Below are 25,394 nucleotides of genomic sequence, written 5' to 3' on the forward strand. Positions count from 1 at the left end.
GGTCAGATCCTCAGCAGGTGTAAACTGCTGTAGCTACATTGACTTCACTGGAGTGCTACCACTTTACACTAGCTAAGGATCTGGCCCAAAGACAGAAACAATGTTGACATTGTGAGTACCCATTAAAAGTAAATATTCAAGTCAGGCAAACATTGCATGCAAAATATTTAACACAACTGGAAGTGCTGGTTTTTACCCTAGCAGAGCACGGGCATTATCCAACCAGCCAGAACTACTCACACATGTGCAGCTATTGTGCTTTCAGGTAAATAACTTCCATTATTTTAATTGCTATCAAATAAAAGACTGGCAGTATCCACTACACAATGCATGTTGATCTGGTTATGGGTTGTGTTATATTGCTGACATAAACATTCATTTGCTGCTCCTAAAATTTGCAGCATAAAATTTTTAGAAGTGAAGAATTTAAGATTCATTTTGTAAGATTTCATATTTTGCTAAAATACTAAGGATGAATGCAATGCCTACATGGTTGCTAGCAGCTGTTTAGATTAAAAACCATTTGGAAATAAATGACTAGCAGGAGATGGTCATATTGGTAATACTGAAATGTATAATTAGCAAGCCAGTTTGGCTCTCAGTTTAATCAAGTGAAAATCCAGGGTAACTCCATTGGAGAGCTGAGCAGAGTTTGTAAATGTAATTCATTCTTGCAGTCATAAACATCGTATGAAACTTCTGCTGCTAATACATGCTATTGTATATACCAGCACGGTCATTCCAATTGTATCCTATGACTTTGCATGTTATTTAAATGACTGTCTGACAGCACATAAATCACCCAATAATGTGTAGCTCTACCACTCTTCAAGATTAATTGCATCACATGTTAATTATATCCTAAAGAAACATTTTGATGTACTTATTTTTTAGGATGGCTTGGATTTATCAGACCTTTAATTTCATTTTCTTATTCACTTCGGTTTCCAGTGGTAAGTTTATGCATACTTTCTAAAATGTGCACACAGAGTAATATAATTCTTTTTAAAAAGTAAGAGTAAGGGGAATAATATGTATGACAGTTTAAATACTTGCATGCAAACGGAGGGTCCTAGATTCTGATACTCTTACCCCACATTGAGTAGTACCCTATTCAATGAGCAATCCCCTTGAATACCACTTGAAATCATGTTAATAAAGATTGTACAGCCTGGCCTGATTCTACTCTGTTACACTGATGTAAATTAGGAGTAACTCCAGTATAACTCTATTATGAACCGTGCAAGTGAGATTAGAATCAAACCAAGTATATCTAGCCCAGAACATTAGGGCCAAGATTCTTTGCTGCAACTGAAGAATGCATAGCACAATTCCTGTGGGTAGGGGCTCTAAGCCACCTCTTTTGCTCCCATGATCATGGGCTGACTTTCCTCCTGGCCAGTCACCCAGTGTAAGTTAGAGCAATGTAAAGCTGCTGTAACTTGTGCTGGCTGTCAAGGGGTCTGCATAGCAGGAGCAGGAGATTGCTGTGGCTTTCCAGGGTGTGAGGAAGCTACAGACAAGTCTCCTTTCCCCTGGCCACCCCCCAGTGCTAGCAGGTAGGGGGAAGGGTACAGTTTAAGAACGGTTCAGCCAAGCAGCCATATTGAAGAGAGAAACTTGGCCTAAAAATCAGCAACATACTTTTAAAAAGCTTCAGTCTTACACATTTCTTTTCTGTGACACTATTATGCTTTTTTAAAAAAATAGCTGAGGAAACAGTTCAGTAGCATCCTTATAACATCTGCTTATTATTAAATGGAAAAGTCTATTGTAAGAAGTCTGAATAACTCTAAAACCATTTATCTTACTGTGCATTATGGTTCTGTTGAAATAGCTGAAAGGTAGCAATCAGAGGAAAGTAAAACTCTTGTGTACATTTTTCAATGTCAGCATATGTTAATGATTTACTTCATTTGATTGGCAAACATTCCATCATGTTTCCACAATGAGCACTAGGCCAATAAGTTCGGAGAAATATCAACTACAGTTTTATGCTTCCTAATGAATTATCTATTTTCACACAGGATGGAGTTAGCTAATAGAGTATTTAACAAGAACAGACTGACAGATTCATCTAACATTTTTAAATAAATGTATGATTTGGAGTGGAAGCTCTAGAAGACTAAAGACTTTGCACTTTGTCAAAAGGTTCTGGAAGCAATGCCCCCTACTATATTAGAGCACCCCAAAATCAGAATACTAAATTCTTAACTTCTTCTGTAGTCTTACAAAAAGGTAAATAAGTTACTGAGCATCTGAATCATCAGATAATTTGTACTATTTTAAAAATGTATTTACTATGTTAAATGTTTCAAATTGTAGCAAATGGCATTCCTTTTGTTGTCACGATTAAAGCTTATGTAAATAAGTTCTAGTGATAATAATGCATTTTGATATTTTGAGAAAACTAGTAAATACACACACACACACACACACATCATAGTCACATTCTGCATTTATAAAATGCTTTTTTGCATAAACAAAGAGCTACACTTATTTTTTGACAAATTGTGAAAACCTTGCAAATAACCAAAATAGCTTGGATCCTAACCCATTGAATTCCTTTAAAATATGTATTTTCACTGATATGCCTAAAATATATTTTATAATAATTTGTATTAATGGGTCCTACATTTAATATGTTACGGGATAAAAATGGTTTTAAAGTCCTGGAAAGGGTTAAGATTTAAAGAGTTTAACTGCGATGAGCATTTTTAAAAGGGTTAAACTTAAATTTATTTAATTTTTTTATTTTGTTTAAGTGTTTTGGACATGGTTTTCAATTCAGTGCGAAGGCTGTCAAATAACAGAGTAATCAATAACAGTAATCAATTTAGTAAATATATTTCACTGGAATTTCCTCCCAGTCCATATAGAATAGAATAATTTCCCTTTATCCATTTTTTCTTTTAATAGTAGAACTGCATCCTGAGCAAAACTCTCTTATATATACACATGGATATACATAGCAACACTTCTTAACACTCCAGAGGGCAAAACAACTAGCAGCATAGTGTATGCATCTCTAAACCTGCATCGTGTGTGTTTTAAAACTGAGGGCAGGTCTATGGTAGAAGCACTACATTGGCGCCGCTGCACTGCTGTAGTGCTTCTGGTGAAGATGCTGTATGCTGACAGGGAGAGCGCTTTCCTGTCAGCATAATTACTCCACCTCCATGAGAGGCAGAAGCTATGTCAGTGGGAAAGTGTTTCCTGCCAACCTAGCGCCAGTGTAGACAATGCTTAGGTCGATCTAACTTGCATCGCACAGGGGTATGTTTTTTCACACCCCCAGTAACGTAAGTTAGATAGACTTAAGCGGTAGTGTAGACCTGCCCTCAGATTTAGCACCTACCCCTTCTTTGAAACATATGAACAGTTCACTACAGCCATTATTGTATCATTCACATATACAAGCTATGTGGATGTGTTTTGCCGTAGGAGCATTAATACATGCTTGATGATGTGTGCCTATAAATTTGAGATTATATTATCGCTCTTTAGGTTCTCTACAGTTCCTAAACTTTTACTTTTTCACTTCGCTTCAAGTTCAGTATTTAATTTTGTGTTTAGAGAGTGTTTTGTTCCTTGGTATAAAGCAGGTAAAGCTAGATTCTGGATGGATTAAGAGGAAATAGAGGGTCCATCAAAAGTTGGAGCCCACTGGAGTTATGCAGATTTCCACTACCTGAGAATCTGGCTCCGGGACCCTGCCTTAGTCCTCATCTGGTCAACATAGTGTGAGATTTACCACCTGCAGTAACACAAACTAATGCATTTCACTATTCTATATCAGAATGTATAACTCAGATCTATGAAAATACATACTTCCAAGGAGGAGATGTGTCTACAGTTTTCACACCAAACCTTGATTACTGTCGAATAGTGTGTACTTACCATCCTAGGTGTCTGTTGTTCACCTATCTTCCAGCAACGTGGACTAAAGATCCTGCCAAAAGGTAACATACCATGTCTCTGTAACAGAAGCAGATTTGTCTGTGCTACAGATGTGTAATGTATTTTAGGCATTCAGCACCACTCCATCGATGTAATATTATTACATAGGAAATGCTGAAATGTGCTTAAAGGAAGAACACAATGGTGGCTCTCACAGTAGAAGAACAGGTTGCTCTGGGTAACACACTCACATTTCTTTAGACATGATCATCTAAAGCAGCATTTCCCAAACCTTTGGAAGCTGAACTTTCCCTTCAGGAAAGGAAACCACTCGTGCACTCCTTCAGATCTGCTGTGTGTTGTTAAAGGCATACTCATCTTACTGTATACATCTTCTTTAGATACTCCCTTCCCATATCTAACCCATCATGTGTCCCTGCCCAGTGGGGTGTGTCTCACACTCAGGGATATAGCAAAAAGGATTATGGTTAGATCCCACCACACAGAATGAGTTATTCTAGAGGTATTTTGCCTCCATGAGCCACATGGCCTCCTGGAGTCCCCACATGAATAGTAATTGCTGCCAAAAATGGAGCATTGACTACACAGCATGATCCAGCCCTAAGATTTCAAATCTGGAAGCATTTGGTGCCTAGATATAATGATGCTGGGGAATTTGGGAATGCCTAGATTCCCTTACCCCAGAACACCCTTTATGCTGGAAGGGGTCAGGAAGGGCTAGGTTAGGGGACTCCATAACTGCTGCCTTAAGGCAGTTTTAATTCTTCTTGTACCAGAAGGGGCTAAAATGGGGCTGAGGAGCTGGCCCTGAAAGCACATTTTGCTCTTTGAGAATAGAAACATAACACTGAACACAAGCTATTTCCCTTGCGTTTGGGCTTTGGTGGTTAATTTTACCTAACACTGCTTTTTAAATACAGGTTTACCTGCTTCTTGAAAGACAGTGATACTGAAATATTGCCAAAGGTGGGCATGGCAGGTGCAATCTCTGGACATTCCTTAAAACAATGTAACACACAAATCAGGGGTAAGATATGGTTATTCATCTACTGTGCAACTGAATCTATTTTACACCGTGCGATACACATCAAATATTGCAAAGAGCTAGAATGGACTAAAAGAGGAACCAGAAAAATAACCATGGTGGATAATCACTTCATGGGAACTCTTTTCAATAACAACTGACAATTCCTTTCCTAGCTTCTTTTTGAATCCCATCTCCCTGACTTCTAGATTCCCAACAACAAGGTAGCAAGGAAATCCTATTAGTACAACCTTATTCTTCCACTTGATTTAATCACAAGGTGGAGCATTCTGCACTTCTGTGCTGTAGCTCTCCAGATTATTCTCAAATATATCTTGCTTCTCCATCTGAGTGCTCTACTGGCATTTTTACTCCATCCAGTTGCTTATGAGATATTTGGCAATGCATGCCCTATAGCTCTATGGAGAATATGTCAGTCAAAACAGAAGCACACAGTATTGGCTCTCTGTTGTTGCTATGTGATGCTCTCACCTTGATGATGCCCTTGATAATTCATTACTGAGTTAATCTTTAAATATTTAACTCAGTCTGGGAGTCAGCGTGCCATATCTAAGACATATCAATGGATGTGTGTTTTAAATCCATTATTAAAACTTCTTCATACCATCATCAAGATGTCACCAAGCTGAGACCAGTGCTCAGCAGAACAGATTTGGCATGATTGATAAATGCTTTCGCGGCACATGCGAGATTATATTTTTTGCAATTATTTCTTTTAAGAACCCCTTGCTGATATTGGGCCAAGCAGAGTCTGGCCAAACAGGGCACAACTCTGTTTTCTTCATTGGAGAGATGCCTGCTTACATCAAGGTTAAATGGGGCCTATTATATACCACTAGGCTGCAGCTTATTCAAAATTCAGCATCTCACCTCTTACAGGCACTCATCTGATAGAGCATTCACTACTATCTTGAAGTCCTTTTTTGTTGAATTATGTACTGATGCCAGAGTTATTTAACTCATATTCATAGTTCTAAATTGCTTTTGCCAAGTCTAATAGATCTTGCTATAAGGACATTTTTCCTGCTGTTCCTTCTAATTAATGCCTCTGGAGTTATTCTGGAATCAGGCTAGTGTAGTTCAAATCTAAATCTGGCCTTTTCTATTCATGATAAGGAAACAGCTCTGGCTAGCTGACAAATGTGTTGGGTGAATACAACCCAGTGCCCCAAAATGTAAAAAGTAAAACCTCCATCTACTGGGGGAAGATTTATTTCAATTTCTTTGGTCCAAATTCTCCCTTTGGATGCATGTGAACAACTCCTATGGACTCCAACGGGAGTTGGCTATTGTGTCTGAGGACAGAATTTGCCTGTTAAAAGTGCTGGTTTATGCTTTGTGAATTTTGAAAGTAGAAAGACAAACTCTGATGTATCAATGTGAGCTGCCACATGGCTGAAATCCCATCATGGTGACTCAGTGATCTGACTGTCCTCAGCTCTCTCCTCTTGCAAAGACACAGATGCATCTTTAAGACCAGATTCTGCCACTCTTACTTGTATCAAGTAGCACCTGACTCTGTCTGCAATCCCAGTGTTATGAATGGGGCTATGTACAAAGTAAGGTGCTACTCAAGTGTATAAGAGCAGCAGAATCAAGTGAGTAAGGTTGCTTCATGTGAACTGCTGTATCTTTGGCACTTCCAATACCGAATGTCTTCAGAATAGTAGTTTGTTTGTATTCCCCAGCTTGCAGCATGGATGTCCATACAGGATTGGATATGCAAGGTACGAATTATAATATAACTACTGCTGACAGCTATCAACAGTGTCAAAAGAGATGCACCAATGACTACAACTGTCAATTTTTTACGTATGCTTCAGGAGCATTTCACAGTGCAGACTTTCGGTAAATAACATTTTGACTCTTCTAACTGAACAGCAGTATGGCTTAGCACTGTAATTCAAAGACAAAATTTAAGAAAAGGGAAGCTAAGGAAATAGCATTTACATTGCATTGTTCTCTTTGAAATGTAGAAATTAATCACAAATATATCCTTTTCCTATTCAAATCAGGTCTAGACTTATTGGTAGGAAAAGGTCTGTAGTGGTTTAACTTGGATTTGTTCCTGGATGCAAAGGAAAGTTTGGTATTACAGTACTGGAGAGTCTAAAATGCAGGGCAGATGTAAAGATTTCAAGTGATATTGGCTATCATTCTCTAGTTAATTACAAATTATTGCCACCCCTCTTTTTCAGTGTTCCCATCTGTGAAATGGGGATAATGATACTTCATTCTCTTGTAAAGTATTCTGAGATCTCTGGATGACAAGTGCTAGATAAGAGAGAGGTGTTGTTGTTGTTAAAATTGTTAAATTCTAATCTTATTACTAGAGTATTTTGTTTTATTTAATAGAAAAAGCAATTGAGGAAGCTGTGTCCCTGATCCTTCACTAAGCTCCATCTGCACAGCACCTGAACATTGTCCCACTGACCTCAGTGGTTAAAGGGATCCACATGCATTCAGCTCAGTGCAAGATCAGGAACCTATGATGAATTTTAAAATTATTATTGATTACTACTATATTATTTCCATTATTGTTACTATGATTAAAGTTTATGCTATTGTTTCTTTGCTGGTATATTTAAAAATGTAAGTTAAGTTTCAATGATAATAATACAACTTCTGATGCTCTACAGAAAACTTTGACAAATATTCTATTCCTATCCTATTACTCTATATTTGAACAGCACAATAAGTTCCTGTTCTTGGTTGTCCCTTAGGCATTGTTACAGGTCAGGGCAACTGCACCTATATTCCTCCCTGTGGTCCACCAAGGTCACCCACTCTAGGTGCCTTCTCCTCCACTGTCCTCTTGAGTAGCAACCTGCACCTCTCACACTCCTCACTGGGGTTTTTCAAGGATGCACAGTTCCATGCCTACACTGTGATATTCCCAGCAAGCCAGACTGCTTAAGCAGACCAGTGTCCGTACTTTGCTTCCTCTCCAGAGGCTATGAACAGAGTAATTGCAAGCAGTTACAAGTTATCACACAGCTTTTTTCTAAGCTAGCACATTTATTTGTAAGGTAAAAGCATTACAGAAAAAACATAATAAAAGAACTTATACACGTGCTAAAAAGCTTGCCAGCGGTCACCCATTAGTTTTATGGGGATCTAGAAGACCAAGTCCTTCCAACCTTGATGCAAGGGTTGGGGTCCCCCGTTGGACAAAAGGTCCTATCCATTTTCTGGATCAGAAGGAAGGCCCCAAGTCAGTTTAAACTCAGGTTATTTATCCAAAAATTCATTTTTATCTGGCACAATTTCAATATAATCCTCTGAACTCCCAAGCCTCATATCACATCTCTCTCCTAGAAAGGTTACATACAATCCTGGCCCACAAAAATACATAAACTTTGCATTTAATACAATAAGGTTTTTCAAGGATATCTCAGGAAATTGCCATGTTTGTCACAGACACTAACATAATAAAAATAATTACTAATAATCAAATTGCATTATTAGCAAATATCTTCTGTATTTTTCTGCCCCATCGCATATTTTGAGAAATTTACATGAAAGTTGGACCTTTTAAATATAATGTTTTATTGCTTTCATTTCCCAACACAATATGTCAGTGTGTTAATTTGCCAACTTACATTTTTAAGGCAATATTATACCAGATACTTAATAGAGATAATAATAATTTTCTGCTAACAGGAATATTGTGTCAAGTATCAGAGGGGTAGCCGTGTTATTCTGAATCTGTAAAAGCAACAGAGGGTCCTGTGGCACCTTTAAGACTAACAGAAGTATTGGGAGCATAAGCTTTCGTGGGTGAATGCCCACTTCATCAGACGCAAGAGATATTGTGCTGTTTAATTAGTTCATGCTTGTAAAATGCTACTATATAAAGTGCTAAGGTTCCCCAATGGACACCATATCCTGCAGTAGCTGTGGGTCTGTAGCTCTCAATGTCCCCATTTATTATGCTCAAAGTCCCTTGCAAACTTTTAAAATCGTGACAATTTTGACCAGGTATCTGGGCTCCGCTTCTTCCCCAGTATTTGGCTGACTATTCTTCCTCTCCTTCCCATACATTTCATTTAAAATGCACCATAAAGAATCCTCTTATTAATCTTCCTCAAAATCCCAGGGAAGGCTCAGTGCATAGTGGTGAATCAGGGTGAATGGGGTCACTTATTGCTGAGGACTGGAAAGCTCTGGTTAGTGCTCTATAAAGTGATTATAAAACAGGGTACCATGAACTGGGACCTGAGAAGTTACATGATTAGTAGTTGTACTGTGTTTGTGGAGGGAGGGATAGCTCAGTGGTTTGAGCATTGGCCTGCTAAACCCAGGGTTGTGAGTTCAGCCCTTGAGGGGGCCACTTAGGGATCTGGGGTAAAATCAGTACTTGGTCCTGCTGGTGAAGGCAGGGGGCTGGACTTGATGACCTTTCAAGTTCTAAGAGATAGGATATCTCCATTTGTGCTGTGATCCTGTCAGATCTTACAAGCTAAACAGGGTTTAGCTAATCAGTTGTTGTATGGGAGGCTCTGCCAAACCCCTTACTGCCTGTTGTGTACTGTGCTGGTGCAAGAGCAGAGAGCTACTTTGCGCAGGGAGACTTCTCCAAGGGCCATTTCTGCCAAGTTTAAGTCCACTCAAGCAGCACAAAGTTGATTTCCTGGATTGAAGAATCTGGTTTGTTGTCCTACTAAATATGTTTTCCCCCCCACATTCAGTAACAAATGCTTCTTGAAAAATAGCAGAATGGGAACACCAACCAGTATAAGACTGCTTAATAATGTTGTATCTGGATTTTCATTAAAACCCTGCCAACTTTCTCAAACAGGTAACTATTTACATCTCTATTGATTTAACTTAGATTGAAAGGAAATGGAATAACAAGATATTCTGTATAGACCTCATGTGTACAAGTGTTATATGTACAATGTAAAAAAGACAGTAGTATCAACTCATTCCATTTTTGGAACCTGTAGCTAGTAGCCTATGTCAGTAAACTTCAAATTACAGGTTCTGACTCTTTTAACTTTCCTCTCTTATCATCGCTGTGGGAAATGCCTTTGGAGATGAAGATCTCAAAATTTTGTTTTTGTGTTTTACTTTTGTATCATACATACAAAAATTGTAAGATAAAATTCCAAAAAAGTCAGAAGATCAGGAAAAGACTAAAGTGTGCTGCTTCAAATTATGTGCAGTGTATACACTTGGGGCTTGGCTACACTACTGCTTAAGTCAATGTAACTTACGTCACTCAATGGTGTGAAAAAGCTACCCCCTGAGCGACGTATGGGGTATTGATTTAAAGCGGTGTCCACACCACGCTATGTAGGCAGGAGCTGCTCTCTCTCGACATAGCTTCTGCCTCTCATTGAGGTAGGGTAAATATGCCGATGGGAGAGGACTCTCCCGTTGGCATAGTGCATCTTCACCAGATGCGCTACAGAGGTGCAGCTGCGCCGATGTAGCGCGGAAGTGTAGACTAGCTCTTGAAGATCTTTAAAGCAAGCATAAAACTGACCAGAGAATAAGTTTTCTGTAAAATGTGGGAATCCTGTTGCTAAGCCTAATGTATGATTTGAGCCTGTTCTTACTATCCAGGCAAAATTCTCAGGACTGTAGGCTCAGATTCTGGGTATTATTCCCTCCTGTACTTAATTGTAACATCCTGCTTCATCCTTTTCTTATCTTTCTCATCCTCCTTATATTGTCTGGCATTCTCCTATCTTAGTTGTGACATTTTTCTTCTTCATGCATTATCTTAGTTCACAGATTCATAGACTCCAAGGCCGGAAGAGATCTCTGTGATCATCTCTCCTATATAACACAGGCCATAGAACTTCCTTCACTAGAAATCTCTTCCAATAATTGTAACGCCATTTTGTATTTCTTGATCTTTCTTTTATTTGTCCTTTTCTGCATTAGAGTGTCTTATCAGACTCTGCTAGTCCCATTATAGAAATATTCTCAGGAAATGATCTCAAAAATAGTGTAATCCAACTCTTTACAATATTAATATGAGCAATGATGACACCTGCTCACTAAGTGCAGTAGATAATGAAGAGGAAGTGGGATAGGGGTGTGAATAAGGGAAAAGATGTTAAGAGGTATCAGTGCCCATACCAGCCATAAAGCAGAAGAAACTAAGGAATGGCTTTTCACATTGTCCAGTTTTAGTTTATATTAGATAGACACACACATGGATATGGAAGAAATTCCATTGACATTTAGTGAATCACACTGACTGGTTTTGGCCATCATAGATGGGAGGCTAAAATATATGGCAATATAATGTGTTTTTAAGTATGAGAAAAAATTTAGATCAATTTGAAATCTTATCAAAAGAATTGCATGAGTTACAGTAGTTGTGATATCACAAGCTGAAATCAAACTACTAAATACATTTGAAAAATATTAGGGCTGTCAAGCGATTAAAAACATGAATCGTTATTAATCACGTGATTAATCGTGCTGTTAAACAACAATAGCATACCATTTATTTTAAATATTTTTGGATGTTTACTACATTTTCAAATATATTAATTTCAATTACAACACAGGAAATAATGCTGTCTGCTTCTTGTTTACAATGTTACCTGAAAGTGAGAACAGGCATTCACACGGCACTATTGTAGCTGGCATTCCAAGATATTTATGCTTCAACCACCACTCCAGAGGATATGCTTCCATGCCGATGATGGGTTCTGCTTGATAACGATCCAAAGCAGTGTGGACTGACGCATGTTCATTTTCATCATCTGAGTTAGATGCCACCAGAAGAAGGTTGATTTTCTTTTTGGGTGGTTTGGGTTCTGTAGTTTCCGTATCAGAGGGTTGCTCTTTTAAGACTTCTAAAAGCATGTTCCACACCACATCCCTCTCAGATTTTGGAAGGCACTTCAGATTCTTAAACCTTGGGTCGAGTGCTGTAGCTATTTTTAGAAATCTCACATTGGTACCTTCTTTGCATTTTGTCAAATCTGCTGTGAAAATGTTCTTAAAACTAACATGCTGGGTCATTGTCCAAGTCTGCTAGAACATGAAATGTATGCAGGTAAAACAGAGCAGAAGACATACAATTCTCCCCCCAAGGAGTACAGTTACAAATTTAATTGATGCATTATTTTTTTAACGAGCATCATCAGCATGGAAGCATGTCATCTGGACTGGGGGCCGAAGCATGAAGGGGCATACAAATGTTTAGCATATCTGGCATGTAAATACCTTGCAACGCTAGTTACAAAAGTGCCATGCGAACGCCTGTTTTCACTTTCAGGTGACATTGTAAGTAAGAAGCAGGCAGCAGTATCTCCTGTCAATGTAAACAAACTTATTTGTCTTAGCGATTGGCAGAATAAGAAGTAGGACTTAGTGGACTCGGAGGCTCTAAAGTTTTACACTGTTTTGTTTTTAAGTGCAGTTATGTAACAAAAAAAAATCTGCATTTGTAAGTTACACTTTCACAATAAAGAGATTGCACTTCAGTACTTGTATGAGGTGAATTGAAAAAGACTATTTCTTTTGTTTATCATTTTTACAGTGCATATATTTGTAATAAAATATAATAATATAAAGTGAGCAGCCCTAAAATATTTGTCTTTTTTCTTTTGCTTCTTGAAATAAATGAGAAAAGAAAGAAGGAATGAAGGAGCACAAAGAGAGATCTTTTTTTAAGATTTTCATAAAAATATGATTTCTTATTAAAATCTTATGATATCCTTCAAACACAGAGGAAAACTAATAAGGCTTGTATATAAATGCATCTCAGTATTCTGATATCAAAAATTACTAGAGTTTAGATATTTTTTTTCTTCTTTTATACAGATTGTCGTATGGACATTTTTCAACAAATAACATTTTCAGGAATTGATCTTACAAGTGTTTTCACTCCCGATAGCTTTGTATGTCGAACGATTTGTACTTATTATCCAAACTGCTTATTCTTTACATTTTTTACCAGGGAATGGAAAGTAGAAACACAAAGGTGAATATGACAGTTAATTTTTAAAATTCTAATTAGAAGCATTAAAAATTCTTATGTCCATTTTTAATAACAAACAATAAAAGTTCTACTAATATAGCTGTGAGAATGCTCACTAAAGTACAGCTTTACAAATGTTTTCTTCATATGTGTATGGTATCAAAGGGGACATTTAATCTCTCAAAGGGCCGAATTCTTTCCTCCGATGTGCACAGGGGTCTGTTATTGAAATTGCATATCTAGAGGCACATACCATAAAAGTTAATCAGAAAATACATATCAAAGAGGGAATAAACTTTCAATTCTCCTAAATAATCAAAAGATGAATCCTTATTAAACTTTTAAAACAGGTATCTGAAGCTCAGGCTCTGAACCCCTCTCTCTTGGCTTCAGAGCCCAAGCTCCATCCTAAGCCACAACTTCAAAGCACTGTCTACACAGCTATTTATAGAGCACTAGTACAAGCCCCACTAGTCTGAGTCCAGGCTGGGCAAATTTCTGCTGTGGGCTGTGTAGACATACCCATAAAGTCTTATGTGGAAAGAATGTTGAGGTCATAGGTGACAACTTCCTCAGTTCCTGGGGGGTGCTTGACCCTAGCTTTGCCTGAGCCCCTGCCTGCACTACACCCCTTCTTCCAAGCCTTCCCCCATGCCTGCCTCTTCCTGCCCCTGACACTGATCAGCTGACCATGGTGTGCGGAAGGCACTGGAAGGAAGAGGGAAGAGCTGATCAGCGGGGCCGCCAGTGGGCAGGAGGCGCTGGAGGGGGGAAGAGAGGGCAGCACTGATCGGCGGGGCCACTTTTATATCTAGCACCTTAGATGTCGAATCATGAAACCTTAGCATTCTCTTAATGTCTTTTTATATGGAATTATTTTTGCAGAAATGTAAAACAATACAGATAAGGAGCTTCACTTGCTAGGACTTGGAAGCGCTGCTGCTTTTCAAAACCTTGGTAATAACAGGCCAGATCCTCAGCTGGTACAGCGCGATGTATGCCAATTTACACAATGTCTAATTTCCCTAGAGCCAGATTGTGCAATTTACAGTTTGAGCTACACTGCAGGGCATTTAGTTTGGGAGATCTGTGTTAGGACATGTTCAGTGACTTAATACTATTTTTAATTTTTCTTTTAGAAATCTTTGTTTCCTTAAGACCTCAAGAACTGGGGTACCAGATGCACCTGTAGAAAGGGAAAATGCTATGTCCGGTTTTAGTCTTCTAAACTGCAAAAGATCTTTTCCTGGTAAAGCATGCATTACAATAAAAACCCACATCAATTTAAAATGATTAATTTTAATAAGCAATAGAAAATTAGTCTGAGAATGGAACACCAGTGCAGGGAACATGTTGATTTATTGACATATGCAATGTTAATGCCTTACAGCTTGCCATTCCCGCACTTACACGGACACAAACTTTTTGGGAGATGAATTGAATGTTACCTATGTTAAAGGACACAAAGCTTGTCAGCAAGTTTGCACAGACACAATCCGCTGCCAGTTTTTTACTTATTTTCCACTCCAAGAATCATGCAACAAGGAAGGGTAAGATAATTTTTTGTATGTTTTAAAGTTTGCTGAAGAAGTCATACAGCAAGTATATTAGGTAAAAAATTATAATTTAATCTGTATATTCATTTGATCTACAGTAAATGCAAATGCTACTTGAGAATGTCCTCAAATGGATCCCCAACTGGAATAGTGTATGAGAAAGGAAGGATCTCTGGCTACACATTAAGGTTATGTAAAAGAAAAGCCAGCACTGGTAAGCAAAATTTCACTTAATAAAGCTGTGCAAAGTTAATGGGCAAAATTCCACAATGGTGTATAGCTCCATTGACATCAATATGAGTAAACCTAATTACAACCATTACTCACATAAATGGTATCTTTTTCCATGAATAGTCCCACAAGGTGTTACTCCACAAGAGTAAGAGTGGCAGAATTTAGTGGTAAATAATGTGCATGGTCTTAAAACAATAGATTTACACTGAGATCATACTCATAAAGGGATCAGAATTCAGTAGGTGTCACTCTTCCTCTTAGTACTTAGCTGATGCTCCAGACTTGGCTGAAATTCCACTGGTGGGTGAAATGTTTCCGACATATAGTTCATGTATCATTTGCAGAACACTTTCAGATCTTTTGGGATGCAAACTGCTAAATAAAGCTGTAAAGGCTTTTAATTCTTTCCATAGTGTGTATGCAACCACCTAAACCAGATGACAGAGTTGTCGGAGGGACAGATTCTTTCCCTGGTGAATGGCCATGGCAAGTGAGCTTGCAAGTCAAGTTATCTACTCAGAGACATCTCTGTGGAGGGTCAATTATCAGCAATCAGTGGATTCTAACAGCTGCGCATTGCATTGATAAGTGAGTACTACTCATAAAGGAATGAAATAGGGTAAGATTTTTCTGACACCATGTGAGGTCTCAGGTAACACCTGTCTTTCACAAAAAATAAATATAAATAGTAAAAATGAGGAGTAGGGAGGAAGCAACTATTTTAATGAAACCTAAAGATGAGATTTTTAAAGCAGAAAATTCTGGTTTCCACAACAACTGGAGCTCAGCACTATTGTCCCGTATGAGAAGACACTTCCTGTACCAATATTTGCAGACATTTATAATGTCTTTTAAAACCCCACAGACTGAAATTTCTCAGGCTTGTTTTCAGCTCAAAGGTGAATTTCACTGGAAAATGTTGTCAAGTTTTGTGTGGCCACTGTACAGTGAGTGTGAAAAAAAATGTATTTTTCACCAAGTTATTCCCCCCTCCCCCAAAGGATGTTGTGTTCTGAGGGCTTTTGTTGAAGACAAAATCTGTCAAAGACTTGGACATGAATGGAGATTAGTGTCTTTGACATGTTTAAGAAAGTTTGCCTACAGATAAAGTGTTGAATAATTGCATACAGTGTTGAACATGAGTTGTATGCTAATCTCTGGGATTGCTCTAATCTGTTCTAATCTATGACAGCTGGTTATAGCCCCTGGCATCTTGTTGCCAGTTGAAAATAGCTAGAATACAGCAGCACTGTATCCATGCACTCTCTCCCACAGAACATCTCCCAACGCTGACAGTGAGACATAGGAACTAGCTCTTTGCTAATTGAGGACTCTGCCATGCTAGGGGAACTCTCAGCTGGCAAGATCTGGTCAATTTCAATTCTGTTTTCCTGGAGTAGTGTCAAGGGTTTGGAGCACCTCAGAGATTCTGCCGTACTCTGTTTAAAAGGTCCTGGAAACAGGGCCGGCTCTAGGCATCAGCAAACCAAGCATGTGCTTGGGGCGGCACATTTTCAAGGGTGGCATTCTGGCCGTCTCTTTTTTTGTTTCGGGCAAGCAAAAGCTAGAGCCGGCCCTGGCAGCAGCAGCACGTCGCCCTGGGGCCACTGTGATTCGCGCTGCAGGGGAGCAGTGCCTGCACCTTGTGGCTGGGCCGGGCAGGCTCTTAGTGGGGGACACTCGGGCTGGGGGCTGCCCCTCAGGGCACACAGAGCGGCTGCCCCCCCAGCACTGCAGCCGGCGCTGGGCGAAGTGACCCGAGCCACCCAGGGACTGCGGCAGGGCGGCCAGAAGCAGCAGCGGGGCCATAGAGGGCGGGACGCTGCCGTGCGGGGCCCACATCCCACTCTCCGGGGTTCCGCTCCACTCCCTCTAGGGCTACCCTGCCCCGGCTCCTCAGCCCCCTGCCGGGGCAGTCCCCCAGCTCTGCCCTCCCGAGTCCCGGCTGGGCTGAGGCGTGGCCCAGGAGCCCTGCTGCTTACCCCGACCCTGCCAGCGCTGGACTGGCTGGAGGTGAGGGGGGAGCGGGCCGAGTCAGCACTGGTGGGGGGGGAGCCCAACGCTGGGGCGGCAGGAGGTGTGGGGGCGAGTCCAGGGGCGGGGGGGGCAGGGGCGGCCAAAAATTTTTTTGCTTGGGACGGCAAAAAAACTAGAGCCGGCCCTGCCTGGAAACAGGGACTTACACTGGAACTAATCTCTAGAGTATAATTACTAGGATGTTACATTTGAAATGCTTCAATTTAAGTGACTAAAACTTCTTTGTATGAATCAGTTATTTTTATGTTCTAATTATTAGTGATTTATAAAACTACCATGGAATTTAGTGTGGCCAGCAAGTACTGAATGCTAGAGTGCATAGACACATACAATACATACCTTTAATGGTTGACAAGTTTGTGAGTACACATGAAGCCATTAATATTTTGGAGACCAGATATACATAACTGACATTCAGCTGCTCCTTTCTCCTCATTGTGTTGTCTACATTTTAAAAAAGCAGCTCATCCTGTCAGTTACTGATGAAAGTGCTGTCTCTGGATGCTGCCCCCAGTGCTGTGGGAACCATGCTGAACATGAAGGAGATGACAGGTGACAGGCCCAAAAGAAGGAGAGCATTGATCCAGTCACATGGCTACCTGTAGTCACATGGACCTCAGAATCAGGCACCTTACTCTGCCAGTAGTCTTACCTAAGGGTGTCAAACTCTGGCCCAGAGTGACAAGTCCAATAGTGTAAAGATTATCTTTACATGCATGTTATCAAAAGTTTATTTATAGGAGTAGAATCTTACCAATATTTTAGAAGAGAAAAGGGCACCCTATTAAAAGAAAAATAGCTTTATTCTGTTGATGGAAAATTAGTTAACTGATATTTGTCAGTTCACATATAAACTTTCTGTAGCAAATCAATTTAAGATAATTTATATTACTTAATTTATGCACTTACTGAACTTTTAACAATGACTTAATAGTATAATACTGAAATCAAATAATCTCATACAAAGTCACTAGTACATGCACTCCTATGAAATTTGAATCTAGAGAAATGAACTGGAATTTTTCATATAGCTTTATGTAATTACATTTTCTCCTCTACATTTACAGCAAAATTTTTTGTGGTAAGAGTCATCTTTATATTAGATAAGTCCTTGAATATACTTTACTGGAATTTACATTTCCAATTCTATTTTGGCTAATAAAAAATGGCACACTGAAGTCAATGAAAAGACTCACATTGACTTCAGTGTGGCTTGGATCAGGCCCTTAGAAAGGAAAATAAGGAGAGAAGAGACTAAAAAGAGACCAGAAGGGAGAGATAGAAAGAAGATGAAAAAGGATCAGAAAGAATGGGAATATAAAGGAGAGAGAAAGCTGATGTTAAGATGGGAATATAAATGAGAAGTGGAACAGGAGACATGCAAAGCAGAGGAGAGGGAAAAGCCGAATCTCTTTTTAGTTTGACACTATGAAAATGCAGCAATGGAAAGAAAGGCATCAGTGCTTGCTTCTGTTCACCCAAGGGTAACTGAAAACATTGGCACCTGCAAACAATATAAAATAGTGAAATTCTCTGAACCTGAGATTGCTTGTTTGTCTTTTTCCTTTAGTCTCGAGAATCCCAACATTTGGCGTGTTTATGCTGGCATTTTAAAACTATCAGAAATAAATGAGGATACACCTGTCTTCAAAGTTCAAGAGATTATTATTCACCCTCAATATGTGACCGCAGAAACTGGATATGACATCGCCTTAATGAAACTTGATAAGCCTATGAATTTTACTAGTACATAGAATATTATATTATAATAAAATTATTTCTCTAAATTTGGAAGCTTCGTAGGGTGACCTAATGGCAGGTCTCAGCACTGCTGTGCATGAAGCTAGGGTTCCTTTACTCAAATATACAGCTTGTGGGTTCTCAGGGGAGTAAGAAGCTGGGAATGGGCGACAGGGGATGGATCACTTGATGATTACCTGTTCTGCTCCTTCCCTCTGGGGCACCTGGCATTGGCCACTGTCAGAAGACAGGATAGTGGGCTAGATGGACCTTTGGTCTGACCCAGTATGGCCGTTCTTATGTTCTTATGAGACTCATCCTGTCCACGCTGGACAGGAACATGGTGGCACTGTACAGTCTGGAGGGAGAAGCCTATGGAGAAGAATAGCATCAGGGCTTCAATGGGGACACAAAGAACCTTAAAGTTAAATCTTTCTTCAAACTAAACTAATATTTTTAATTAAATTTTAGATTTACAAAGTCCCATATGCTTGCCATCAAAAGAAGAAACAAACACAATTTATACCAACTGCCAGGTGATCGGATGGGGTTACACAAAAGAACAAGGTACAGACAAATATTTAACCCATGAATACCTATATTTTCAAGGACCATGTCATGCTGATACCTGTGAACAAGAACTGAGGTTTCACTTTACATGTAAGGCAGTCATTTGCTCACTATTTTACTTATATGAGCTCCCAGAATGAGTGTGCATGAATAAGACTATTCCTAAACAAGGACCCTTTAGATTTATACATATACATCTTCTAGAAGCCTTACTGATGTTACAACTGGGAGTGCAATTTACTCCTTGTGTTGTGTCACTTCACATTGTATTCTCAGTGAATTCCCAACAAGTCACAAATATACGTCACATACACTGATGGAAATGTGATAATGAGGTAAATGATGCCAATTTGTTGGTCCATAGGATATCCATCCATTCCATAGTGCATCCATATACCTGTTCTACATTTAGGGCCTGGTCCTTCAAATGTTTACACATTTTAATAATTTTTCTTACATGGGGCTAGATTGCGAACCCCTTACTCATCCTAGTGAGCAGTTATTCACATGAATATTTCCCCATATCATTGTGAGGAGATGGTTCACAGTCTAGCCTATTGAGTCAAGGCACTTTAGCAAACCTCCATATCATGGCAGGAAATAGGGTGAGGGATGATATCTTAAATAAGTGGCTCTCAGAACATAATTATGATGGGTGTGAAACTCTTGTAGAACCCAGAGTGAGGGAAAAAGAGCTGATTGGCTGGCTGAGCTGTCAGTCACCCAGAGAGATGGGGAGGATCTTCTCTTCCTATCAAATGATTCTGGATAAGGGAGCCCTTTGTAAAACTCCCCAGCTTCCAGTTGAGACTGGGAGTTGCATAAGGAAGGGTCAGCTGGAGGAACCTGGGCCCGCTGGAGTTATGTTACAGAATATATTCCTTTAAAAAATTATTTAAAAAATTTGAGCTTTTTTTTTTTTTTTTAAAGAACCCTTCTGAACTGGGTCTTGCTACTTATTGGACAACCTTGCTGCTGCACATTGCCAGAATTATATAGGTATGTCTGAGACCTCACTGAAAATCAGGTCCTTTTTTTTAATTCACTGAGCTACAGCTAAAAAAAACGGAGTAAATTTTTTGCTAAAAAAATATTCACTTTGGGTTGAAATTGCCAAAGAAGAAGGTGTTGGTATCAAAGTAGAAGTTTCCAAAAAGTTATAGGCATATGATATGAATGTGTGATTCTGATATCACTTATTCAAATTTTACATATTGTAACTCTTTTGATTTTTATTAGCTGCACATTCTTCTTTCAATTCTTATACATTGGCGTATATATGATCAGATTCAGGGCTAGAGTATTTTTAAAGAAAATTCTGTCATGATCTTTGTTACAGTTATTGCAATCAGGCAACCACTATAATATAACCCCAGCATTGCCCCCAATTCTTTTAATCTCCATTATAAAAAGTGAGTATCAAAGACTTATTAAACAATTCTAAGTTTATTGACTAAAATCACAAGAAGTTACTCACAAAGACCCTAATTCTGTGATTTAAGAAATGAAAATGCTTGAGAATACAACCTTGATCTGAAATGCATGATTTTAGTATGTTAAGTACAGAAATCCAGTATAATTTTTTAGTTTCTAGCTGTTCGTTAATCTAGACAACAATATGTATCTAGAATAGATATTTCCCTCTCAGTCTGTCTAAAGAGCAAGCCCAGAAACAAAAAGATTGAGCTTTGTTTTGTTTGTATAGCCCTGTACCTTGCTTTTGAACAATAACATATTAAAATCTTATATGTTCTAATATTACATAGGGATCGCTCCTTCACCCACCTTCCTCCTCTGATTTGAGAACTAATGTTTAATGTGAAATTTGATGAATTTACATAAATAAAATAGTCATTAGATTAGAAGGAATCTAACGTATAAGTGCCTCTATCACTGTTGTCAGTTTTAATGCATGCACATATCTGCATGTGTTTAAATAGCTGGGGTCTGAGCACCACAGTTGTTGCAGCTGGGGAATCTAGATGCTACTGAAATACAAATACATAATTATTAATAATATGCAGTGTTCACAGCTACTTGCAAAAACAGGACTACAGTCTGCAAGTGACCCTCTCCTGAAATCCTCAGGGAACAGTGGATTCACAGTTAGCTACATAGGGAGTTCTGAGGATTGCACATTAACCAGTTGCCCACATGGTGCATTGATGCAAATATGGAAAACAGGGTAGATATTAATATGGTGCATAACTGCATTGTCGGCATGGGTGTCACTGAGTGCAGCATCCACAGTGAGTAGCCGGTGATAACAGGTGCCTCAATCCAGCATCTTAGCTGCAATATTGGCGAGGTGAGGAGGAACCCACACGTACTCAGTGGGGACAGACAATATGCTGTGTGTAAAGGACATTAAGCAGTACCAGAGCAAGCAGCATGGTAAATTCAAGATATAGCCATGCCACACACCATAGCCTGTTGCATCACACTTAGAGGCCACACTAATAGTGACCAGGGGCAGCCTAGTATGTGGCTAGACAGGCAACCAGAGGCACCTATAAATGGTGACATGTAACACCTATACTTCACCTTTATCCCTTCTCCCATGGGGGCTGATGATGTACCTTAACTTGCCATCCCGTGCCGGCTCTGCAACAATCCATGGCATTACTCTGGATTTACACTGTGTTGTCTGAGCAGAATCTGGCCCACTTGCAAGTTCATGTTGAGTTGGTTCTTGTTCAGTGTGCCCTCTTTGTAATAACTTTATGTTGGGATTCCTAAAGTTTTATTTTCCTTGTTTTGATACAACTGACACTTCTGTGATCTTAGCCATGTGTTGTGTTGCTTATAGATCAAGTGCAAGATATTCTTCAGAAGGCTACTATTCCTCTAATATCAAATGAAGAATGCCAGACAAGATACCAGCAGGACAGAATAACCGACAAGATGATATGTGCTGGTTATAGAGAAGGTGGAAAGGATGCTTGTAAGGTAATGGGACGATAAGTGCACAATCATGCATTCTAATCACTGGCTACAATCTTGTAGTAACACTTTAAAAATAGCATCAGCTATTAAGAAATAGATGGGTGCATGGATATATACATGGCTATAACATAAATTCTCACTTGTATCTGCCAAAAGCATAGATAAGTGAGACAAAGATGGAACCCTTTTCAGCTAACACGCAGGGACAATAATGCACCTGCTTTTTTGGCACAGTAGCGGTGGGGAGGAGATGGTCTCCCTAACAGAGGACAAACCAGATAGAAAGCTTATGTTACATTTGATCTTAGTCAAAAGGCTGAGGACAAAGAGATGTTAAGATCAAGATCACAAGATAAAAGCCTGCAAATTGGCATCTTTTTTCCTCTCACTAGCATATAAAGGAGAGGAAACCCTAATTAGAAATACAAATGTGTATTTTCATTAGGCTTTAAACAAGAAGATGTAGATGTTGGTTGGAACTCTGCTGGATAGTGTTAAGTAGAAATTTGTCTAACTGAATGAAAAATATGTAGAAGTTAACTTTCCTGAAACACATGAGCCTGATACAAACTCCTGTAGCCCAGATCTTCAAAGGCATTTAGGTGCCTACCTCCCATTGAAATGAGTTGGAATTAAGCACCTAATAACTTTGCGGATCTGGGCCTGTGTTATGCAGTGCAATTCCATGGAAACAGATGGATTTAGAATGGTCTGAAATGGGAGTAATGTTGTGGTGAATCCGGCCCTTCTTTGTAAAAGAAATACTAACCAAAACCATCTTTTGCACATCCTGTCTTTTTCTTCTGTGATACAGGGAGACTCAGGTGGGCCATTATCATGCAAACATGAGGAAATCTGGTATGTGGTGGGCATTACCAGCTGGGGTGAAGGATGCGCTCGTCCAGAACAACCAGGTGTTTTTACAAAAGTGGCGGAATATGCAGACTGGATTCTAGAAAAAACCATGTAGCATAAGAAAATTCTTGAAAATATTTGGATACCTAAATCATGGCATAAAACATAATCCTGAAATCAATTTTGTGACACATGTTGAAATACAGTAAATTGTGGTCTTCTTTAATCTAAAGCACAGCAGATAGGTTTAGTAAGGCAGAAATGCAAGAATGAACTGATTTACAATTGTATGTAATAAGAAGAGTAATAAAAATAAAATTCTGTTTTATAGTCACTGATCTGGAATAATAAAGACTATGTTCTAAACTGTTGATTTCCACATGCATACCAATAATCATTCCACTGGATCTGGTCCCTCTCCCACTGAAGTCAGTGAGAAGATTTGCCTTTCTCATCAGTGAGAGAAGGATCTCAGCCTGTAGCATAAGAAAGAGGTGAATGGACACAGATACATTCTGGGTTTAGAAAAAAGCATAAACAATTCAGGACAGTCTTGGCTGATGCTGCCTCTACAAAGTTCAATAGTCATTAGCCTCAGGCTGGGATTCAATATCAAAACATTTTTCAGCTCCTTTCTTGGGATTTTCATGGGCTCTGTTTGGTGACAAGATGGTTATTTACCATTGGTGATGTGGGAAGGTTAATAGGATAGGGGATCATTATTAGTGGAATATGTATTCTCCTGAAGTAACATTTAGATTATTACGAGGAAGGAGGGCACACAATTTCAATAATTGTTTAGTAAACTTCATACAAAGGTTTTTCTATACTGCCCATCCCTGTAGCAGCTAAACGCTGCACAAGCAAATTTTTACATTGTGTTTTTTATATTTACTTTAGACTTATTTCTTCAACTTTTTTGTTTTTTTTTTTTATGATGGACGAGAAGGGAATCTAGTCAGATCTCTTGTTGCTCCTTCAGGGAATGGGGTATTTATGCATCTTAACATTAGTACCTCTATTTTTTAATGTTCTGTAACTTTGCCTGAAAGTTGCCTCGATGGCTACTTCCAAGAATGAAATCTGAAATAGGATTTCAGGTTTTTAATGGGGTGGTAAACACAACAACAGCTTTCACTTTTCTTGAATTGGTGCTGACCATGGTTTATTCTCCTCCACACTTATAGACTAATTGCTGGTTGGAGCAGAACTTATAAGAACCACCATACTGGGTCAGACCAATGGTCCATCTAGCTCAGTATCCTGTCTTCTGACAGTGACTAGTGCCAGATGCTTCAGAGGGAATGAACAGAACAGGACAATTATTGATTGATCCAATCCCAGCATCCGGCAGTCAGAGGCTTAGGGAGACACAGAGCATGGGATTGCATCCCTGACCATCCTGGCTAGTAGCCATTGATGGACCTATCCTCCATTAACTCATCTAATTCTTTTTTGAACCCAGTTATATTTTTGGTCTTCACAACATCTCCTGACAGTGAGTTCCACAAGCTGTGAAGAAGTACTGACTTTTGTTTGTTTTAAACAGCTACCTATCAATTTAATTGGGTGACCCCTGGTTCTTATGTTATGTGAAGGGGTGAATAACACTTCCTTATTCACTTTCACTATTTACTATTTGCTGCTCTCCATTCTGAAAAGTGACCGTTTTTTCCTACCCTTTGTTTTCTGTTTTTTAATCTAGTTACTGATCCATTAGAGGATCTTCCCTCTTATCCCATGACAGCTTTCTTTGCTTAACAGCTTTTGGTGAGGGACCTTGTCAAAGGCTTTCTGAAAGTCCAAGTACACTATATCCACCAGATCACCCTTGTCCACATACTTGCTGACACCCTCAAAGAATTCTAATAGATTGGTGAGGCATTATTTCTGTTACAAAAGCTGTGTTGATTCTTCTTCAACAAATCATATTCATCGATGTGACTGATAATTCTGTTCTTTACTATAGTTTCAGCCAATTTGCCTGGTACTGGTTAGGCTTACCAGCCTGAAATTGCATGGATAGTCTCTGGAGACTTTTTAAAAATTCTGTATCACATTAGTTATCTTCTAGTTATCTGGTACAGAGTCTGATTTAAGTGACCGGTTACATACCATAGTTAGTAGTTCTGCAATTTCATTTATGAATTCCTTCAGAACTCTTGGTTGAATACCATCTGGACCTGGTGACCTGGTGATTTATCTTCATGCCATTGGACTTCTGGATGGTTTGTGGAGACCTGCTAAAGCTCAGTCAATAGCAATTAAATTTACATGACCAAGTGCTGACATGGTACTATTTACATGAGGTAAGGCCATCATGGTCTGTGATTTGGAGGGTGTGTGAGTAGCAAGGGATGGAAATAGGTGATCTGTCTGAGGGAGGAGTCAAGTATCACTCCATTCAGAGACATCCTACGTTATTATATCCTTAGCACAATATATTGTACTGTGCAGATCTCTAGCTTATCATCGCTTGAATCCTGGTTGCTTTATCTTTAAAACATCGAGATTGCTTTTCTCCTTTTCACAAATATAT

At 39.1% G+C, this 25,394-nt stretch overlaps 1 protein-coding gene across 3 annotated transcripts; it reads left to right on the forward strand.

Annotated features, from left to right (window-relative positions):
• The first annotated feature begins 133 nt into the window (after positions 1-133).
• F11 (coagulation factor XI) lies at positions 134-23,189 on the forward strand. Of its 3 annotated transcripts, XR_010601447.1 has the most exons (16): positions 141-265; positions 895-953; positions 3,800-3,962; positions 4,842-4,948; positions 6,655-6,814; positions 9,658-9,767; positions 12,761-12,920; positions 14,057-14,166; positions 14,308-14,467; positions 14,572-14,687; positions 15,121-15,295; positions 18,315-18,490; positions 18,956-19,051; positions 19,985-20,053; positions 21,864-22,003; positions 22,815-23,189. XR_010601447.1 is itself a non-coding variant. In XM_024105400.3 (15 exons), the coding sequence occupies exons 1-15, from the start codon at positions 243-245 to the stop codon at positions 22,968-22,970; spliced, it is 1,911 nt and encodes a 636-aa protein (XP_023961168.2). In that variant the 5' UTR covers positions 134-242; the 3' UTR covers positions 22,971-23,189. The 3 variants fall into 3 exon arrangements, 2 of the variants coding, with proteins under 2 accessions (XP_023961168.2, XP_065452866.1); XM_024105400.3 differs by lacking the exon at positions 19,985-20,053 and having other exon boundaries at positions 134-265; XM_065596794.1 differs by lacking the exons at positions 9,658-9,767; positions 12,761-12,920; positions 19,985-20,053.
• The last annotated feature ends 2,205 nt before the right edge of the window (positions 23,190-25,394 follow it).

The sequence above is a fragment of the Chrysemys picta genome, chromosome 5, assembly GCF_011386835.1.
Source record: "Chrysemys picta bellii isolate R12L10 chromosome 5, ASM1138683v2, whole genome shotgun sequence".
Classification (NCBI taxonomy): Eukaryota; Metazoa; Chordata; order Testudines; family Emydidae; genus Chrysemys; species Chrysemys picta.

Excerpts from the sequence above, each read along its gene's own strand:
- F11 (XM_024105400.3), top strand. The coding sequence starts at position 243 with ATGTGCAGCTATTGTGCTTTCAG. Across the intron at positions 14,167-14,307 it reads CTGCAAAAGATCTTTTCCTG|CTTGCCATTCCCGCACTTAC; the intron begins GTAAAGCATGCA and ends AATGCCTTACAG. Across the intron at positions 14,468-14,571 it reads GAATCATGCAACAAGGAAGG|TAAATGCAAATGCTACTTGA; the intron begins GTAAGATAATTT and ends TTTGATCTACAG.